This window comes from Rhamphochromis longiceps, linkage group LG1 (genome assembly GCF_057381845.1).
Source record: "Rhamphochromis longiceps isolate RC_006_pf linkage group LG1, R_longiceps_female_GT1.1, whole genome shotgun sequence".
NCBI lineage: Eukaryota > Metazoa > Chordata > Actinopteri > Cichliformes > Cichlidae > Rhamphochromis > Rhamphochromis longiceps.
Window position 1 is genome coordinate 22,889,021 of NC_140557.1, and position 21,399 is coordinate 22,910,419.

At 40.7% G+C, this 21,399-nt stretch overlaps 1 protein-coding gene across 7 annotated transcripts in view; it reads left to right on the forward strand.

Moving 5' to 3' along the window:
- The first annotated feature begins 5,954 nt into the window (after positions 1–5,954).
- tjp1a (tight junction protein 1a) overlaps positions 5,955–21,399 on the forward strand; it is a 106,019-nt gene continuing 90,574 nt past the window's right edge. For 2 of the 7 annotated variants that reach the window (XM_085402683.1, XM_085402686.1), the window contains exon 1: positions 5,955–6,470. In XM_085402683.1, the coding sequence (XP_085258809.1) occupies positions 6,379–6,470 (92 nt within the window). In that variant the 5' untranslated portion in view covers positions 5,955–6,378. The remainder of the gene's footprint in view (positions 6,471–21,399) is intronic. The other 5 variants (XM_085402682.1, XM_085402690.1, XM_085402684.1 and 2 more) reach the window with 3 other exon arrangements.

Genomic DNA, 21,399 nt, shown 5'->3' on the forward strand with positions numbered 1-21,399 from the left:
CAAAGACGCCCAAGTTCATAATCATACATATTTAAATATACTTTAAACAAGTGATGTAGTTATATCACTTGTTTATTCAATTCAGTTTTATTTATATAGTGCCAAATCACAGCAACAGTTGTCTCAAGGCACTTTACATTGTAAGGTACAGACCATACAATAAACTATATGAACCATACGTCACCATAGGTACCATACGTACCTATGCAATGGATAAAACATTTTGATTTCCACCATCATGATTGATCACTTCTAACATGAATCTTTGGGGGATTGACTCCCATGAACAGCTGAGGAAGTTTTTGGTTTCTTTTTTCAAAGCTTGTCAGTTGATTCTAAGTCAGTTTGCAAACAGAGGGACTGAAATCTTAAATTTCATTTCTACTTTACAATAACAGCTCAAATTTACCAGCAGTCTTCACAGCCTCACAGTGACACCATTTTAGTGCTTATATCATCTTATTTAGTGTTATTTTAATAACACTTTCATGTGCATTGAGTAACTCAAAGTATTGAACTTTTACTTGTTTATCTTACATCATCTTGCTGTTGTGTATGAAGCCATATCAGGTGTCAGGGCAAAATGTGGCCAAGCCAAGAGACAGTGATGCTCTGCAGTGGAGTGTTGAGTTACAGCAGGAGTGCAGCATCCACATCGCACTGGGACACGGCTATCCTGGTTTTGAGTCTTTTTTTGGATCATCGATAGGATGTTTACGTGGAAGACAGAGAAATCAAGGTATTCATACCACCAAAGGTATCCTGGGTAATTCAAAAGTGGCTCACCCAACACTATATCCATTAAATGAACTTAACCGACTTTCCAGACTTTTCCCACTGTAACCAGAGTTGTGTAATCTCTGACTCTCAGACTTGAATCGCTCTGCTTTGCCTTTTGCTTCTTCACATCTAAATTTCACACTTCCACTACAGAAAGACATAACTGATTTTCTTCATCACTCAAAAAGTGACAATTTGGCCTCTGGCAGGGTTTTTTTTTCTTTCTTTGGCTGTCGTTGAAGGGCATGTGAGTACAGGAAACTTCAAAAAGCGGTCTATAATAACAACTGGGGCAGTCCCTGTGAGCTGTACAGACACCACTCAGAGCAGGGAGAGACAGATGACAGGTGAATGATGACACGCATCAGCCATTCGGTGACTAATTTTCTGTGCTTACTCAGACGTAATAATCTGCCGCTGTATGCTCAGCTGATGTGGTCCATGTGTCTGCTCCTGCTGTCTGCTTATTGGTATGAAAGAGAGGCAGAGCAAGAGTGAGACAGGAGAGCAGTCCAAGGCTACAGATTTAATCTGGCTGCTGTGGTCATGTGATTAGTCGTGGCCAGGGGCCAGTGGATAGTGTAATTTATGGCAGGGGGGGGGGGATCAACACATTTGGATGGTTGCTGCTCCTGAGGGAAATCTCACTCTTAACCAAGCCACCATCCCTCTTTAACCCACCATAACATCACATCTGTGGCTGCCGGGCTTGGGGACAGTTAGCCTTGTTTTGTTTATCTGTGGCTATATAAGGAGATGTAGTTTTATGTTTGAGGCCATAAAATGAGTACAGAAGAAGCTAAGTGAGACCCAGAGAATCTATTTTAAACATTTGGGGCTAATGGAGCCAGTAAATTGCATTTAATACCAGAGATTAAAGGGAATATTGACAGCCTGCTGAGGACTGTGCGTCAGTTTTCGCTGTCCTTTTTGGCTTAAAACCATATGACTGCTGTGGTGACCTCACCCTCCTTCAGACCACTGGCACGCTGGTGGGTGTATGTGTGTACATGTTAATTTAATCCTCTTCCCAACTCCAAGAACTGTAAATAAACATCAGAGGAGTTTCATGAGAGGCTGTGTTCAGTTTTTTGGGGTGAATTTTCTGTTTTCAGAGCTGCCAATATCAAGCAGTGCTGATAACAGCAGTTTCCTCCTGACCTTCCCCACCAGCTGCTCACCAGCTTGCTCCATCCAAAATTTACCTGCCTTTGCATTGGCTTGCTGGTCAAAGATAGAGTTTATATCTACATTTGCTTTTTTAGGGTGTATGGGCCGTCTCAAGGGGACTATGGTTTATACTCAGTCCTTCTCCCATCCTTCATTCTGTTTATTAGTCTGAACAAATATGTAAATACAGGGATAGGGACATGCTGTCTCCCCTCGTGGTGCAGCTTCATTATAAAATATGCAGGATGCAATCCAGCTTCATTGCCAAATTCTTTAATGGAAAGTGGTCCTGCCCAAGGGGTTCATGCAGAAGGAGTCTGTGAACTCTCTTTATGGTTACATTAGAGCTGGGCGATATGAGATTTTTTCATATCACGATATGTTTTTTTCATTTCAGGCGATAACGATATCTATCACGATATAAGCCAAATAACTATAATTGTAAGATTTAAATGTGCCGTTGCTCACAAGTAAAATGTGAAATAATCAGCAGCTTGTTTTTATTTAAATATTTATTTCCCATAATAAGTTCAACAGGGTAGATGTACTTAAGGAACATGAGACCTTTTCAGATAAATAAAGGCAAATATTGCAAAATACATAAAAGGCAGCCGCTAAAGTGTTTAAGTTTCAAAATAGAACAAACAAAACAGACTAAATTGTCAATTCCACTTAGAAACAAAATATTAATTCTAAAAATAAATCTTAGTTTGTTTTACAGAAGAACAGACAAAACTGACTAACTTTTGTCAATATCAAATAAACTGAGAACTAAAAGGAAATTCTCAATCTCTCCTTGTTGTATAGCTGAGCTTTTCAAACAGTTTTAACAGTTACTTTAGTCTGACAAAAGCCGAATGACGAATTAGCGCTTCCAGTCAGAGACTGAGGCTACGTCCACACGTACACGGGTATTTTTGAAAACGGAGATTATCCGTTTTCGTTTTAAAAAAGAATCCCGTCCACACATAAAGGCAGAAATGAAGGAAAACGCTGCTATGAACATGCCAAAGCAGCAGGTGGCGCTAGATTCCTAACCGTGCAGAAATGTTGGCCAATCAGAAGTCTAGAAGCCTCGGTGGGAAAAAGTAAACAAAGCTGCGGCATAGAAGCAGAACCGAGTCGTATGTGTGGAGGGACAGTAACTGTGTGTATATGTAAGCATTTAAACACTGCAGAGAGTAGAATTAACAGTAACAGTATTGTAGAAATTCATTTCACCGAAACAATAACGTGGCGCACAGTGTGACGCATGCACCAGTTTATTGTATTTCCAGACTTGCTTTCGGCACAATTTACAGTGCACGCTACTCTGTTTTATGTCAGACTTGAAATAGCCGAAATACCTTCACACTACGGAACTTCTTTAGCTCTTCCGTTCGACAATCTCTCCGGCATTGGAACCATCATCTGTTTTCTCTTCGGTCACGCTCGGTTGATTTTTCTAGTCGGCACACTCATTTCCTCCATTACCCGCTGGCTGCTTCCCAAACAAACACACGTGCGGCTTGGTACTTGTGCTGTACGTAACAAGTCACGCGACGTGACGCTGCGGCTGTGATTGGTTCAGCTCTGCGCTACTGAATTTGGATCGGCTGACCTTTTTTTTTTTTTTTTTTTTTAAAAGAGGACAAGAGCGGCGAGGTCTATCGCGATAGCTTAATTTCTCTATCGAGTAAAAGTTATATCGCGATACATATCGTTATCGTTCTATCGCCCAGCTCTAGGTTACATCATAATCTAAATTATTCGACAGCCCTGAGAAATGCATTTCACTTGTTTGACAGATGTCACACACACGGGGAGTCATTCCCCCTTAGATCATGAGCGCACAGGCTCCTCTGAGTCCCCTCGTCCTTCAGGTCTCACTAAAGACTTGTGTTTACTGGGCATTTAAATTTGACACCGAATCAATCACTGAATTGATTATCATCTGTAGACACTCTGTGAACTATCAGCCCCTAAAGGGTAAGTAATTGTAACCTCAGCCTTGCATTTAGTATGGCTTGGCATTAGGAGGTATAGCATAGATGTTAAAAACAAAACACATTCGTAATCCATCATAATATCTACATTATAATGTCAACTATAATATTCTTTAATCTAGTTATTGGCAGAAAAATGTATTCATGTATGTATAATATGCACCATTAGCAAGTATATTAAAATAAATTAGGAGGAGATATTTTTTTTTTTTGCTTATTACACTAATTTTGATTGTCCATTTTATTCAGTTGGAGCTGTGTGGTGGTTTAAGATGATCCAAGATTTGAATGCACAGCTCATACTTCCAAAAAACTGGAAACTGAGTAAAATGTCTAAAAAAAATAGCATAATGCAACAGTTTGCAAACGTTTTAAGCTCTATATTTAACAGAAAATATTACAAATACAACATGTTGTTGCTTTTTTTCCACTGTTTTATCACCTCTTCTGTGAAAAAACAAAAAAAGAACTTGGGAAGTGGAGAGAATAATACTGAAGCATTTAAAGCAAAATGTTTTCCTACTCCAGGCTGATGTACGAGGTTGGCTTTAATAGTGTAGAGCAGGAATGTCAAACACACGTTACCACATACGGCCCCCTTTGATCTTACGAGGGCGGGACCAGTGAAACACCCCTTTCTCTCAGAGTTACCAACTTTACACATTCGATCCCTGAAGTATTTTAATGAAAGAAAAAGACATACAATTTCAACAGTACATCCCATTTGTTCTACGTGATAAAGAAAAGTCTGTCAGCATGACTCATTGGGATTAAATGTGTAAAATGATAGAAAAAGTTCTGGTAGCTCATTGTGTAGACGGCCCTCTAATAATATTTTTTTAATGTAAACCCATTATCAAAAGCACAAATTTCTATAATAGACAGTGAAAAACAAACTTTTAGTCATTTAATTGTTTATCTATTACTTAATTTGGTGTAATATGAATGGCTGTGGGGCTGTGGGAGTGTGTCCAAAATGTATGTTCTCCACATATTCCAGAGCCGCCCAGGGACCCATATTGGTGTCTTTGGTGGGCCAGTTTTGGCCCCTGGGCCTTATGATTGACAGCCCTGGTCTAAAGCATAATTTTTTGTATTTTTAATTTTACTGAACATTTTTTCAGTTGGTCAACAGACATGCTGTTTTAATACATGTAGAGCGGGGTCATTAGTAAACAACATCATTAGTAAATGTTGCGCCAGAACTTGTGTTAAGCTTTAATGGTGCCTTCACAGATTTGCAACTTACCTCTGCTTCATGGTCAGATGTGCCTCATAAAATCATGGATGCTGACTTTTGTACTCATTGGTCTCTCTGTCTTTAGTCTGGAAAATAGGAGCTCAGTGGTTTAAAAAAACAAACATATTTTGACTTCTGCAATTGGAGGACAGTTTTTTTCCGACTTTGTGTGAAGCTCAGAAAAAGCAGCCTTTTTCCTGTATCATTTGTATTTATGTTTTTAGTCTTTATATAGGGGCAGGAATACAGGAATAGTTCTCCTTTGCAATACATGGTTTTGTTTCCATTCTTTATACTTAAAGGTCCAGGTTACCAAATCTGGTCTTATTAGGTTACTTACTTGCCTCCTGATTATTTAATTCCATATGAGCTGATTTGTTCCTCTCCACCTCCACTTTATGATATTTAAATCCTGCCCATGCTTTAATTCGGCCTAATGGACCAATCTCACAGAAAGCAAGATCGAAAACACACCTTTGTCTCAGTTTTACAGTTCTGGGATTTCTCTAAGAATCACTTAGACGAACCCCCCCAACACACACACACACACACACACACACACACACACACACACACACACACACACACACACACACACACACACTAAAGCCATTACATAGCTTCCTCTCTCCTCCTCCTCCCTCCCTCCTCCTGTGTCACTCTCCTGCTCTCTCCCTCTCTGGCTGAACACACGCGCACTCTCTTTCCTACCTCGCAGACGCTTGGGTGCCGTCGCCGCTGCATCCTACCGCTCACTGTTGAACCGCCTCTTTCTCTCGACTCTTTTTCTCCACACAAACAAACCGGCATTTCACGGTTTGGCGGCCGGGAAAGTGTCCGCCATACGAGGCAAACCACAACAATGACCCGGTCCTGACTAAAATTGAATAGATTAGCCAATCTATTCTGAGCTCTAATGAGATTAGAGGGTCAGCGCGGGCATGGGTCGCGGCGGCGTGGCACTTTTCCTTGAACTCCTCCGGGAACGTCCTCCCTATCAGCGGTGTTTCCAGCGTGGAAATGGCGTTTTTGACACCGAGGATGCCACGGATGACGCGACAGGACAATAACAGACATTTGAATGCACGCTCACCTGTGCCGCTTTGGTGGCGCGCGGATTCCTAGAAGTAGCAGCACCAGCAGCAGTAGTTGTAGTTGTAGTAAAAGTAGCAGCAGAAGCGGCAGCAGGAGTTGCAGGAGAAGATGAAGTACCAGAAATATATAACGGTGATGCAGATGGCCATGGGAGTGACAGCCTCCAACAAAGACTGCCTCCCCACGAAGAGACAGCTGTGGTGAGTATGGACAAAGAGGAGGAGGAGGTGCGCGCTTTGGTTCGGAGCGTGTGTTGGTGCGCGTGGAGCGTGGGGGAAAACAGGTTTGAAATGAGCCTCTGGGCTTTGTTGTCTTGTTTGAGAAGCTCCAGTCGCGCTTTTCTGCTATGTCTGCTGTGAAGTTGAAGCTCAGCAGCTGCTGGCGGAAGCGACTACCTCCATCCGCCTCTGTGTCGCTCTGCCTTCAACGACAGTTTGATGTGCGCGCCGGTGACATCGACACCCAGCAGGTATTTAGGCGGGGAGGAGGAGGAGAGGGGTGGACAGTGCGCGCTCGCCCCTTCTCTGTGTTCCTCCTGGTGGTCTCTGAGTGTTATGATCCGCTGGTGAGGCTTTCACGAAACAGAGCAGGTGGATTTACAGGAACAGCGAAATGACGCGGACACACACCGCTTTCTTCTTTCACCCGCACGCGCTCGGCGATTTCAGTTTTCCGAGCAGCTCTCTGGTCTCGCGTCTATTTCTGCGATAGTAAAAAAAAAACAAAACCGCTCATCTCTTATTTAGCAGCTTCTTGCCACCTGGATTTGTGTAGGAGCGGTGCTTGTGTTTAACTCTCATTGGCTGATCACGTCTCCGTGCGTTTCCATTTAAATATGTCCACCTAGTTTAATACACGTCCACGTTTGATACCATTTATCCGTTCCCTGGTGTTTCGGGATGAATCAGCAAAACGTAACAGGCAAAAGACTTCTAAAAAACATTTTTTTAGAAAGCTGTCTCTACATCTCACCTCTGTTGCAATTAATTCCCTATCGCTTTCCTTCTTTCCAAAAGTTCCCAGGTTGCTTTAATACTGTAAGATTTCTTTTTTGAAACAAAACGAAACAAAATCTATCTTCTCTGCTTCTGGCTTTCACAGCTACACGACAAGATGACAGCAAACCTAAGATATTTTGAAGGAATTATGTCAACATTTATAAACTCCAGATATATTTTTACATCACAAAACTATTAAAATTTACCTGAAAAAAAGTTTGATAATGCTGCACTGTGCTTCTCTTCAAAGATAATTTAAATATGATACCAATGACAAACTGACCTATTTCTTTGTGCACTCGATGAATTGATTAGTTGGTGTCAGGGAGCAAGATGCTACTGCCGTAACCTTAGCTGGCTTCTGACAACCTGTCAGAAGCTGTTATACTGTGATACACTGGGAATGTGGTTGCACTGTAGGGCATAATAAAGGAAACTGTGAAGAACGCTTCTTTTACTAATTGAAATAAGGAGCATTATAAAGAAGAAAAGGAACAAAAAAAGAAAACGTGACACAGCAGAGTAGTGTTCAGTCTAATTATAGGATCTTATCACAATGAGCAGATTCAGTCTTTCTTCTACTGTAATCCACGCAGATAACATTAAGCATGCAGCACAATCCTTACAGATTTGCACTGCTTTACACTGAGAAGAAAAACTCTGGTTCCTTGCGTAGGATGTGCAAGGCTTTGAGGGGGTCCATCTTACATGTGGGAGCAAATGGGTCCATTACTTTGAATCAGAAATGATCTCACATGGGAGAAAGGATAGGTTTTCTCCTCTCCAACCACTGTCAAACGTGTAGGACAGCGCACAGCGGCGACTTGGTTTTGACACTTCTCCCTTAAGAGAGGCGCGGTGGTATGTCCGGGGCCATCACATCACGGTGGGGGAAGGGACACGGCCATTGCCATTAAAAGTGGATTACTGTATCGCCTCCGACAGCCACTTTAACGGAGCGTAGCTGAGCCAGCGTGTAGCTGCAGTGTGTGTTTCATGGAGTCACCCTTGGATTCGCTTGCCTGCCATTTCCGTCTTTATTCAGTGAAGTCAGAGTCCAGAGTCAGTAGGCTCACGTTCACATAAGTAACTAAAATGTAAGGCCTGACTTTAGGTTGGAATACCGAAGCAATGACCCAACAGCGTCTTTTCAAAGGTTGAGTGAGTCGTCTGGTTTCCTTCCATTCATACCACAAGGTTGAGATTGCACAACGCAGGAATAAGCTGCTGCTGGAGGACCTAGCTCATATATGATTTATATCAGACTCACTTGCACTCAGGTAATGGGAGATGTTGTTCCTTAACGAGCGTAAGAACAGGAAGAGACTGGCCGTGATGTCGCGACCAGAGACCACGAAAATGTCTGAAATTCAGCGAGCTGCAGCGATAACATCCCAAATAACTGCTGCCAACATCAAGTAGACGTGTAGAGCGATTAACTAATCCCAGCATCAAGGTTGGACAGCGACTGCCTCCAGTACTGTCGTGGTTGCGACAGTACTGCAACTGGTTTGAGTAATTTTGACTGATGTATAATTATTTTGTATAATATTGAGATGACAAATATTTGTCAGGATTCTTCACTGATTTTAGTGGCAAAAATTGTTTTATGTAAGTAGAACATGCAAAGATTTGTGTACATCTTCACGTATTATGAGATTATTAAAATATTAAAGGTAGGGTCTTTCACTCCATTCCTTGCACCTGCATGATGGATAATATTAATAGTAGCTGTGAGATCTCTTTATTTTACTCCTGCGACAGGTTTTGTCTCTTTGGAAAACAAAGTGTGTGAGGGGATAACACGTCTTTTGCACGGTGTGATTTTTTTTATCGACATGTGAGCATTGCACAATTTTTCTTTGACTTCATGCATTAATTATACTGCAGTTTTTGGTGTTTTATTTCAGACAGCTGAAGATGCTTTGTTGCTTTGCAGTGCAGACACACACCGCTCTTTGCAGATTTCCTTCACTTGCACTAAATCCAAAGTATTTCCAAACAACAGACGGTGATCTGCTTTGAGAAATTAGATTTTTGTCCCAAACATTTGATTGTTGTTGTATCTGTCTTTGAATGTAGTATTACTTACTAGTCCAGGTAACTTCACGGTATGTGGTGCAGAGAATGGTTGGTTACTTTGTAACCTTGGTTCTCCGAGTGAGAGACTATCTCTCCAACTTCATGCTGGAGAACAAAATTGTTTAGTGTTACCTTTACAACTATAGCTTAGCGATCAACTGTTGATCACTGACAGATGGTATGTATGCGAGCCAGTCTCTTTACATGCAGAACGGCTTTCTCTCTGCAGAGGAAACAGGAGGAAAGAATTGAAATAAAACTTTTTTCCACAGTCATATAAGCAACAAATATGAAGAGGCGGCTACGCAGCGGCCCAAAACACTCGACCCCCAGCGATTAATAAACGACTCGAGGCCATCGATCACGCTTAAAGAGCAGCTAATTGTACTGACACAATAACAAATCACAAAATAATGAACTTTATGTACCTCAGCTGATTTACATCAGATGCTACATTTGCATTTCGCTGTTTTTGTCACTTTGTTTTGTACCTGCGGCAGGAAGAATGAGATTTAAATAATGTGGAAAACAACAGCAGCATCTCACGTGTTTGTGTTTATGAAGCGTGTGTATTTAAAGAGCTCATTAAGAGCTTGTTATGTTTGCATTCCTGTGTTGTAATTGGTCTTTCATGACACAGTAGACATAAGGGCTAACACTGAAAACAGGCGAGGGAAAACAAGCATAAAAGACACCAAGTTCAGAGTGGAGTACTGTTTTGCTCCAAGTGCCAGATCAATCGAGCTTTATCACTGGCTTTATTCTTAATTGAATTACGACCTTAATATCAGATTACTTGGTTAAGGTGGTTAGCTGTAGTAATCTGAGCATTGTCATTCTCTTCTTATAATAAGATAAACGCAGTGAACCTCGAGCCACAGTACAGCCCCCCACCACCACAGTACAAAACAAGCCAGCACGTTGTTATTAAACAAAACACATGGCGTCCTGTGATAGCCAGGACACTGTAATTACTTTGTGATCATCCACATATGACAATTAGCCCAATGACGACTGTCTAATTTGTAGGCAGCTTTCCATAATATGTGGGTGTATCGCTGTGTATTGTGTGCCAGATGCCTGCTCAGCTTCCCTCCACGGTCACAGCTCCGCCTGGTGTTCTCAGTCCACCTGCCTAATGATGCATAAAGTCAGCGTCTCCTCTTCCCCCCGCCCCGTGCCACGGACACATACATGCAGGCGCCTTCTCTGCCCTCTGATTTGCCTCTCCACACTTCCTCCCTCCTCCACATTTAACAACTCCTGTCTGCCTCCCCCCCTGCTCTCCACTCCTAGTCCCACTCACGGAGTCTACGATGCATAATCTCACACAAACTGACAACCCCTTGCATTAGTTACCTCGGCGGGAGCCCAAGTTTATGGTGGCCCTGCCATGATAATCAGTACTTTTCTAAAAACAACATGCTGACATACTATTTTTTTCACACCTACACTCAGTAAGTCTGATCTTATAAACACGAGTCATGGCTTTAATCTTTGAACATACTACTCTTACTCTACAGCCTTCACGGCCCTCGTATAGTAAGTATGAGGGTTCACACACGTGTTTGTGTGTCTGAGTGTGTGTGAGTGAGTATTCAGTGTTTCTGTCCATTAGGAACTCGCATGTTCTTACTTTGGCAGAACGGTTGTAATCGCCTCTCAGATGGTTTATGCCACTAAAGGGAACAGATTACACAGGGTTTATTGACTCGTGGCTCACCCCCTTACCCCCTCCCACTCTCCGAGCATCCCGTGGGTGTGTGGTTGTTGCTGTCGCTGTGTGTGAGTGTGTTTGTTTGTGTCTGGGTTAGGCCCTTTAGTGATAACTTTTCTGGTCTCATTTAAATGCTGCTAACTGAGGAAAAACCGTTATTTTTTTCGTAGTATTGGCTTTGTTGGATGTGGTCACAATGGGAAATGAGTTTATATATACGCTGCACTTTATTCAGATGTGTTTTTGCACTTCAAATTGTGCAAAAAAATTACTATTTCTATCTTTGCATTAAGGCTCAGTGTAAATGTGCCACTGAGCTCAGTTCTGACTGCAAAAACATCCACTGGTCAATGCAGAAACGATGTCATCACATAACAGGTCTGTCTGAGCAACTTGGATTCAGTTGTTTACGAAACTGTCGACATCGTCTGCAGCACATGTAGCAACGTATCAGAGCTGAGCAGGTGGTGGCAACGCATATTTGTGTGTATAAAGGATGTATGGAGCTAATACAGAGTATGCCATTTAGTAGCTGTTTTAAAGCCTTGACCTTTTGGGCCATCTCAATGTTTGACTGATGAATATTAAAGCTTTCCTTATTTATTAGCATTTTGTATTGTAATGGGTATAAAAGTGTGGAAGATGAGTATTAGTTTGTATTAAATAAGACTTTAAATTAGTGCCAGAGGCCATAAATGCATCAACAAAGTGTTCACAAAGTTGATTTTTGAGGCTTTTTTTGGGTTGATGTTTTTTTCCCTCACAGAGATTTAGTATTTTTGAAATCAGAAGAGTCGCTTACCGCTGGCCAATATAAATAATGCACATTTAAGGTTAATGATAATTAAATGACCCCCGATGAGCAAGCAATTAGCGACAGTGAGAGGGAAAAACTCCCTTGGAACAAGAAGAAACCTCTGACTGAACAGCCATGACCGACTGGGAGTGAGGGGAGGGAGACTAACTGAGATGAGCTGAATAAGAACATATGATGCACAAACTACTTTACACAGTAAACATAAAGCCAGTGTAATAAAGTCTTTATAACACAGTATGCTGGAAAATTCTTAAAAGACAAAACTCTGAAAAAGTAGCATTCATAACAGAACAGCAAGATGCAAGATGCATGTGTGGTTTCGTTTTTCTCTCCACGCAACTTGCCGTAGGTCACTGAAAAACTCAATTGATGATGTTATTGCTGCTGATTAGTTACTGAAATTTGTCTCTGCAGCTGCATCCTCCTTTTAACATAGTTGCAACCCAGCGCATGTCTGCGTTCATGTAATGTTGAGTCTAAATAGGCGTCTGGTAATCGCTGCTTAAAGAGCCTGCTGGCGGCAGTGATGCTAGCAGAAGCCTATCAGAGACTCATCGTCTCCAGTCAGAGTCAGGAATGACTTTAAGAATCTGTGAGTCACACGTTCGGGGCCTCTGGTGACTCCCGACTGTCACAGTGGCTCACTGGGGGGCCGACAAGATGGGATCCATCACTGCTGCCCCACAAACAGAGAAGGACACAGCAGAGGGGATCTACTTAAATTTGACAGAGATCCGAGTGGGTTTTTTTTAGGATGTTATATTTGTACACGGCCCTGCCTGTCAACATTTTTATTTTACGTAGTTGAATAGTCATTCAGCAGCACGAGGGAGTGATTTAAAACACTTATAAGACTGATTTGGGTTTCAAAGATCAGAGTGTAATGATTTAACAATATTGATGCATGCAAACAGAAAATTTTGTTTGAAAAGCTGGACAGATATGAGGATGCACACACTGAACGGCTGCTCATCTATCACCACTAAATAGCAACAAATGCCAGGTTTAATTAGTCACTTCCTTTGACGTAACCACCTCAGTGATAAGAGAGATCGTCTGACAGCGGATAGCTACTAAACATAGTGTTCAAAACAATTTAATATCAGTTGACAATAAGTTTGCTGAAAGAGCTGCAGTCGGTGGGTGAGGTGCTGATCATGCACACATTTGCACATGCAGAGTGGCCTGCAGCTTTCCAAACATGATGTATCAAGGGAGGTTCCCTGCTGAGACATCACTGCGTTTGACTGATGTCAAAGTTTAACGGTAAACAACTTCTAGCCAAAGTGTGAAGACTGCTTAGCTTGACCAAGCTATTTCAAATTGACATTGCACGTCCTTGGGTCTGCAGAAATACATCGTCCAAAGCAGTGAGTGGATTGGATTAATCGCACATACAGTCCTTTATTTATTAGACAGATGATATAATACCTGTAATCTGTGGAGAATGTGTAATGTTGTTTGATACTGCCTCAAAACAGGTTGATATGTGTCCTTACCCACAGGACCATCTTAGCGATTACACAATTCTCCTTATGATCTATTTCAGATTAAAAAAAATAAAAAATAACTCGTGCATAGAAACAGACCTAGCAATTAACTAGTTTATGACTACACAACAAATGCAACCACACTGGGATAGTACTTAAAAGATTAACAGCTGTCAGTAAACATTAGATACTTGCTGACAGCTGTTAAACATTTTAAATGGCTTTGGTTTTCGGTCTTCTGTGAAACACATATGTTGGGAATAAGTGTGATCCTGCTTGCAGCCATGGGTGGTAATAGTGTCATGATAAAAGCATTAGTGTTCCACTGGTACAGGTTAATTTAATTTAAGAAAGTTTTATGTCCTTAAAGGTTGACTTTGACAGAATACTGAGGTAAAACAGGTTTTGGGTATATATGATGTGCAGATTCTGAGCAGAAGTAATTTATGATGCCTAAGCATGCAAAATCATTACTCAGTCCACATTAACTATATGCTGCATTTAAACAGTTTATCTTATTTTAGCATTTTCTTGCTAACGTTTGGTTTTACCGTGACTTGTCTTCACTACAGATTTATGCTCATACCTGCATGGTTCAGTACTGTGCAAAGGGATTGAGTTACCCCTAATTCCTTTATATTTTGCTAGGAAACTGGGAAATAGTCGATTTAGTTAAACGTGTTTATATAAAGAAGTATTGAAATATAGTATTGATGCAAAAACTGTTCAATTCTAATTGCTTTTCTTGGCATTTCTTTATTAAAAGAAAGCTCTTCTTTGGATGTTGGCTCCCATTTGTTCTGTTTTCAGTCAAGATGATCCCACACTGTTTCAGTAATGTTGAGACCTAGGTTCTGGGGAGGCCTATCCATTGTTCCATTGTGTGTGTTTTTTATCCACATGTGCTCTTACTGCATTATTTTGAAGGTGCTGTCAATCAGATGCCTTCCAGAAGCGATACTGTAGCATCCACTGTGGATGAAAATTGGATGGTGTCTCTGTCTCTGTGTTCATAATTTCATCACTTTTAACAAGATGCTCAACTGGCTTAAATATAGCCCCAAACCATAACAGTCTCCTCCTTAGACCTGCCACTGTTTTGTCCATTATTTTTTCAGTTTACTTAATTTTTTAAGGACAAACTGAAAACTGTGTTGAAGGTCCTCTCTTACATTTTCAGATTATAAATCTTTAGGAATCACCAAAAATACTATTTCATGTCTGTCAAACCTTGTTACCTTTAGCATATTTTGTATATTCAACTAAAGAAATCTGGTCTTTAAATCTGACGTCATTAGCCATTTCCGGGTCCAAACTCCGCTTCAGGTCCCAAAGTAAAACGAACACTGCAGCATCACTGAGAGTTAAAAACTGTCTAAATTCTTTCATTTTTAGTAAAATGATCAGCGTTCTGCTCTACCAGGTGTAACAATTAAGTTTAACACCCAGGCATCCATAAAAACAGAATTTATTAAATTTAACGGAGAAGTTAAGTTAGCAGGAAGTTAGCTCGCTAGTTCCCACCTAAACATGATAAAGCATGTTCTGACTGAGGGATTTCTGAAAAATTAAAACGTACAGCTCTGCTATCACTTCCAACATAAATGAAGACAGAAAACTAAACAGCATTGACGCTTGTAAGGTTACTGAAGTTGGGCTAGCTGGTATATAATGATGTGCTACATGGTGGCTAGCTACAAAGCTATGGTTAGCATAATATAAACACAGTGAAGCTGGGGGATGAACGCTAACTTTTTTCCACTCAATAAAAGTTAGCATGAGGATTCCCAATGGTTAGGGACAAATGCAATCGCATGGCAGGATGCTGTAAACGGACCAAACTTCAGTCAGGAGAACAACTGAGATAATCCATTTGTTGTCCAATGTCCAATAAAACACCTTCAGAAGCCCACTTTAAAAAGTTACAAGAAAGTCTGGCTCCTTGACAGCAAAAGATAAATTAATGAGATGAAATTTAAAACATTTGTAGAGTTCTGTACAAGTGCTTTGAAGTTGTGTTTGTGTAATGTTGGAGCAGCACTTTTTGAAATCAGCCGCTGACCTTGCTGTCACCCTCCTCTCCGCAGGGGTCAGACAACACTCAGACATGACCGTTGTCTCGCCTTGTTTGATACATGTCTATATGACTAATCTGGTCCGTCCATCTGTCAGGCCTGTCTGGCCTAATCAGAGTCTTGATCCTGCTGCAGATTTTCATTCCCGCTCGTTTCTGCCCAGGTGGCTTTCAAATGGCTTACAGGCTCCAGCTTTCAAAGATGTTTCCTTTATTTCTTTTGCTTTTAGACACCCAGTTAGTCATATGTTTCATTCCTCTGTTTGGGGACATCAGTGGGGTTTTCTAGATCAAGTAGGATGTGTCATGTACCTCTTGTCGCCACTTGTCCCATGTAGCAGGAGGGGCACCCAAGAGCAAAGTGATGCATGTTCATCGGCCACCATCACTTCGAGCTGAACAGTCAGGCATTATGGAGCAGTCAGGGCGACCTCTGAGCCATATGCTGACTGTGTCCCTCTGTGCTTTGTCCCTTTGCATTATGGTCATTCTCCTTCCTTTTTTCCTTTGTCCTCTTTCCACCAACTCTGCCTCTCAGCACCATGTTCCTTTATGCTTTGCTCACCTGTCTCCTTTATTCCCTGGTTTCTCTTTTTGTTCTCAATTTATTTTCCCCACCTGTGCAATGGGAGCAAATGGTAAGTGTTTGTGTTTATATGGAAAGTAAAATGCTGGCTAGGTAAAAGCTTCTTTGAAAAGGTCTAGGAATATAAATGGAAAGAGAAAGTCACTGGAGCTATTTTGGACGCGCCGCTGCTGCCTGATGAGCTGGAAGATATGAACAAAGACAAATCCCAGGGTGGAGAGGCATCCCAGGACTCTATTTAACATTCTGGTTAGAGCACAGTCTATTGTTATTGGACATGAGCTAAAAACATAGATAAGGGTCAAAAATAGTAAGACACCTGCCTGTAGTTGTAGAAAGATCTGACACCAATGTTAACTTCTAAGTGCTCTCCAACTCCTCAGAGGAATTCTCCCAAAACTCAGACTTCACCTCGTTAACACAAATGAAGGAGGTTAGAGTTTAATTTAAAAATTGTCCTCTGCAAACATTTTTGAATATTAAATGTTTAGATTCATATTCATCGCATAAAACAACAGTCAAAAAACAAACTACCTTGGCAACAGTTGGAAATTTTTCTAGTCTTCTGCTAACTAAATTTCATGGCAGGCCGTTGCTATAGTTGCTGCCACTCGGCAACATCATTGTTTGGTGTTTAGAGCTGGCAGCAGCAGCAGGGTGGTGGAATAAGTCTTATGACTCCCATAATTTCTTTTAAGATGTTTACTTAAATAAAAAAAAAAAGGCCACAGTACTTGAGTCCATGAAAATGAAAATTTACCCAAGTGGGGAAGAAACAAAGGGAATAAACTGAGGGACAGAACAATAATACTCTAATGAAGGCATAATCCAGCAGTGGGCAACAAGCTGTTGAACAAAAGGGTAGAACAGAGTTCTCGATGGACATGAAACAAAATGAAAGTAAAGTGATCTTACCAAATAAAACAGGAAATAAAACTGCCTCACTTAGTATATCTGTCTCAAATAAAACACAGCTAGCTGTGCACATACTGGAAACAGAGATTTTAGTGTTGGATTGGGATTATCAGGCCAGCTGGAGTTGTTTTCCAGGCTCTGAACACAGCATGAACTGCTAAATACTGAAGCTCACAGTTCAACATGCTTCCACACCAAGAAAACCCACAACCCATGTAGACTTAGTGCCTGAAAGAAATCAGTTGGTAACTATATAATCACCAATGGCAACTGTATCGGCATTGACAGTGCACTCTTTTCTAACTTTTCTAACGTTGTGATCATGTGTAGTTTCTACTTAAAATTGTTTGGTGACTACTTTTATGTTATATAGCGAAAATGATATGTACAAGTGTACAGCTCTCCACATTCAGTGCTCCACCAGGTACATGTTCCTATACTTGGTAATGTCAATGCACTTATGCAGAAGTATGAGATCATGTGTAGTTTCTACTAAGCCTACTGAATAGTTATTTTCTTGAGGGTGTTTGTTTCAAATGAAAGTTTGTCAAAAACTAACTTTTTTGCTTCTTTTGTTCTGCTGATGTTCTTCTGGTGTCCTAGCAACAATGGTGCCTGTATACAGTATTATTTGAGATACTATTATCTTTTTCATATCTAACTCTAAAGCTCTTCACACACCGAACACGTAACTTTGTGCAAATTTTATGAGCATTAAAAATACTTGTCAGACTCACCTGTTCTTAATGCATCCGCTCACACCAACCGCAGGTGTGATAATTTGGCAAGACAAAGTTGCAGCATTTATTCTTTTAGAATCAAGTTCAGTTTTTCAGATTTTCAAATGCATTCGGCAACAAGACACTCAAAACATGCCCTGGTGCTGAATATGCAAGGATATCTACAATGCAAAATAATACTATTTTACCTCAGACACACAGCTGGGTCCTGCCCCGGATCAGATGTGGTTAGGTCTATTAACAATACTGCCCCACTGACATCCTTAAATATACACAATAGCGGTTGTGATATATCTTCAACTCCTGGATCAAAGCATGAAATTCTCCTTGCTGCTGCCTTCTCCTGAGAATTGGATTAACCCAGAATCTCAGTTTTTCCTTAATTTAAGCTTGCAGCTTTCAGAGAGCAGCATTTATAAGTCTGAGTAATACAAGGGCAATTTCCATCCTTTTCCAAAGAGCAGCTCTCATTGACAATAAACTTTTTACCTTGGTGTGCAGCATTATAGTATATTGTAGTGATGCAGCAGAAATAGTCAGAAATAAGTACAAAAGCAGGCTGGAAATTATAAGTAAAAGTATAAAAATAACTACTTAACACTCTAAGATGACAAAAAATAAAGTAACTTAACCTTGTAACTAGAGATGGCAGGATACCACTTTTTTATGTCCGATACCGATATCATAAATTTGGATATCTGCCGATACCAATATGAATCCGATATAGTTTTTTTTAAATATCTTGCTGCATTTTGTATAAGTTCATACTCAAGTTTAAAACAACAACTACACTAAAGCTATTCTGTTATACCTGTATGCAAAAAAAATATTTCATAGTTCAGCAATACTGATCAATCTAATAAACTTAAACCTACACCATCCTCCCTATTCTGGTATTTTAAAGAGTACTTAGCGTAAATATTAAGCAACCTAACTAATAGGGTTCCAACTCCCAGCAACAACAAAAATAAATAAATAAAAAATAGGGAACCACCCCTCACGCTCCACCTCATGATGCTTAATCGACGTAATCAACCTTAATTTGATGCAGTGTGAAAAAAAAATGCACAGAAATCAATTATTTTTCAAGAAATATTAAATAGATTCAACATCTTTCTTCAACAAAATTGCAGACTGCACAGATGGTACCTTCCCAAAGGAAAAAGTACTATAGCTTACTAGGGTATATATATTAGACTTAATAGTTACTATATACAGTAATGGACTTCTATTCATTTTACATCAAATTAAAACTTTGGGTGTCAGATAATTATTCATTAAAAGCTAGACATTTTAAATGAGAATAAGAAAGAAAAGTATGTCTTTGTGCCCCCTTTTCCCTGTTCATGCCCTATCGGCCCCCCTGGCTAAACTTTGCTAGATCCGCCCCTGCACAGTTACCAGCATCAGCTACGTAAAAAAAGATCCTGGTGTAGAAAGTAATATTAAATAAATTCTAACAACAGCTTTTCAAGCTTAAACGTGCTGCTGTTGTTTATCCGCTGGTTTCCTCTTTCTGGTGCAAAGTGGGCCAAAAACAAACAAGACAGACGGACTCGCGACAGAAAAGCCGATCAGCTGATCATTAAGCAGTTTCATGATTGAAGTAGCAGCAGGAGAGGCAGTCGCTTGTTAAGCTTAACGCAGGAATGCTTTACAAACATTCAGAGATGGACTTACACACTTGCTTTACTTCTCTCGGGGATAACTTTGTCGGAGATGAAATGCCAGGTTGCTAGCGAAGCTCCAAATGCTATCCAGACCACCGACAGGTCCCGCATGCCACAGCCGCTCTATCACGTGATGCATACTGCTCCGACGTGCTAACGTTCTGAGGCGAGTTACGGCGTGTTGCAAGTTTTGTGAGGTGCTTTCGTGATATTTAATGGATCGGATTACATTTTTTATTTTTCTCCGAAATCCAATCCAGTAATTTAGGTCAGTATCGGACCGATACCGATACGTAATATCGGATCGGTCCATCTCTACTTGTAACTTGTCAAGAGCTGCAAAATGTTGTCACCTAATAAGACTGAAAGATGTTCTCTACCTGGGATGCTGTTTCTTGGGTTGAGCTTTTTAAACAATTGCTTAAATCATGGCTTTTCCCACTATTTCCACATGTACTGTTTGCTCTTCCTGTCATATAGAGCGAAGCTAGCGAGCGTTCCTGCGAAGCTCAATTTAGCATCAATTGCTAGTTTTGTTGCTAGTATTGTTATTTCCACCTTTAGCTAAAACAGTTTTCGTGCATATTTTGCAAGAAAACATTTTGCTTTGTTAGAAGTTGTTGAAGTAGCTTCGTGGTTAGGTGTTAAATCTCCGCTGGGCTCTCGCTCTCAGACATGCCCGGGTTTGTCTCATTGTTGTGGCGCTAGGAAATTTAAATGCATGGCCTTCCTATAGCAATGATATCACAATATGACATTTTTATCACACATAAACATTTATACCAGCGTTATCACTGGCGATAAGATGTGGCACGGCCCTACTTAAAACAATAATCAAAGAATGTTTTTTAATATAAATAACATTACTTACTGGATGAGGTAATCTGTTAATCTTAGCTAGTGGTATTGTTAATCTGTGGACATGAGGGAGATTCTCTATTTTGGGCTGAAGTCTCATGTAATATTTATCCATTTCACCTCTCTCTACATTTAGTGCCTGATGTGTCTGAGTATTTCTTTACTTTTCGTGCTGTAAGATCCCGTCATTGTCTGTTCGCACTGGAGGGAACACTTTGAGTTTAGCTCCATGAGTGCACTCCAGCCTGTTTGTGAGTTTCTCTGTATTCCTCCAGAGGCAGTGAAAAGTGAAACTAACATCTGTCTGAACAGACAGAGAGACTGAGTCTAATCCACTGCCTTGCACAGCTAAAGATATCACACTAAATTCCTGCAGTATAGCTGAAAGTATAGTAAAAAAGTCCACAAAAAAACCCCAAATTGGGCTCAGAGGAAAATTGCTTTTTAAAGAGTTTGGTTTCAGCAAAATGCTTTGAAAAATAAACTTGCAATAGGGAGCTTACTGCAATAGGGCGTATTGCATTACCTCTTATTTTAACAACGCTGAGTATTTCAGAGCTCTGGCTTTCTCCAATAGTCCAGCATGTCTGTCAGCATAATAGGGGATTCCTAATTGGCCGCAGGTGTGAACGTGAGCAGGAATGTTTGTCTGTCTCTGTGTCACCTGTTTTCCAATATTTGGGAGTTTTATAAGGTGCCAAATATAAGTGACAGGTCCAGATTGCAGTCAGGTCAGTTTATCACCCCGACTCTTGTGCTGCAGAGCCGTTCTCCTGTTTAAATCTACAGAATTTGGCACCGTCTTGCTCACATTCACATACACAAGGTGTCATTTGGATGTCAGCATATATATTGTTTGTTCTTTAATGTCTCATTAATTAACAGCATAAACGAAAGACCACAGAGGAGGTTCGTGGATGTTGTGAAGGAGGACATGGAGAGAATTGGTGTGAGAGCAGGGCGATATGACCAAAAAACTGTAACAGTGCAAATTCCTTGCTGACAATTTAACCAAAAGGCATTTCCAGTGGAAATTGGCCGACATAACCATCAGCATAACCATGTATAACATCCACAAAACTTAAAAAGAGGTTACACACACACAATACGGTAATATTATGTTGAAGCACAGTACGTATCACTCCGTGAGGCGCCTGCCTAATATAGCCATAACGCTCCGAC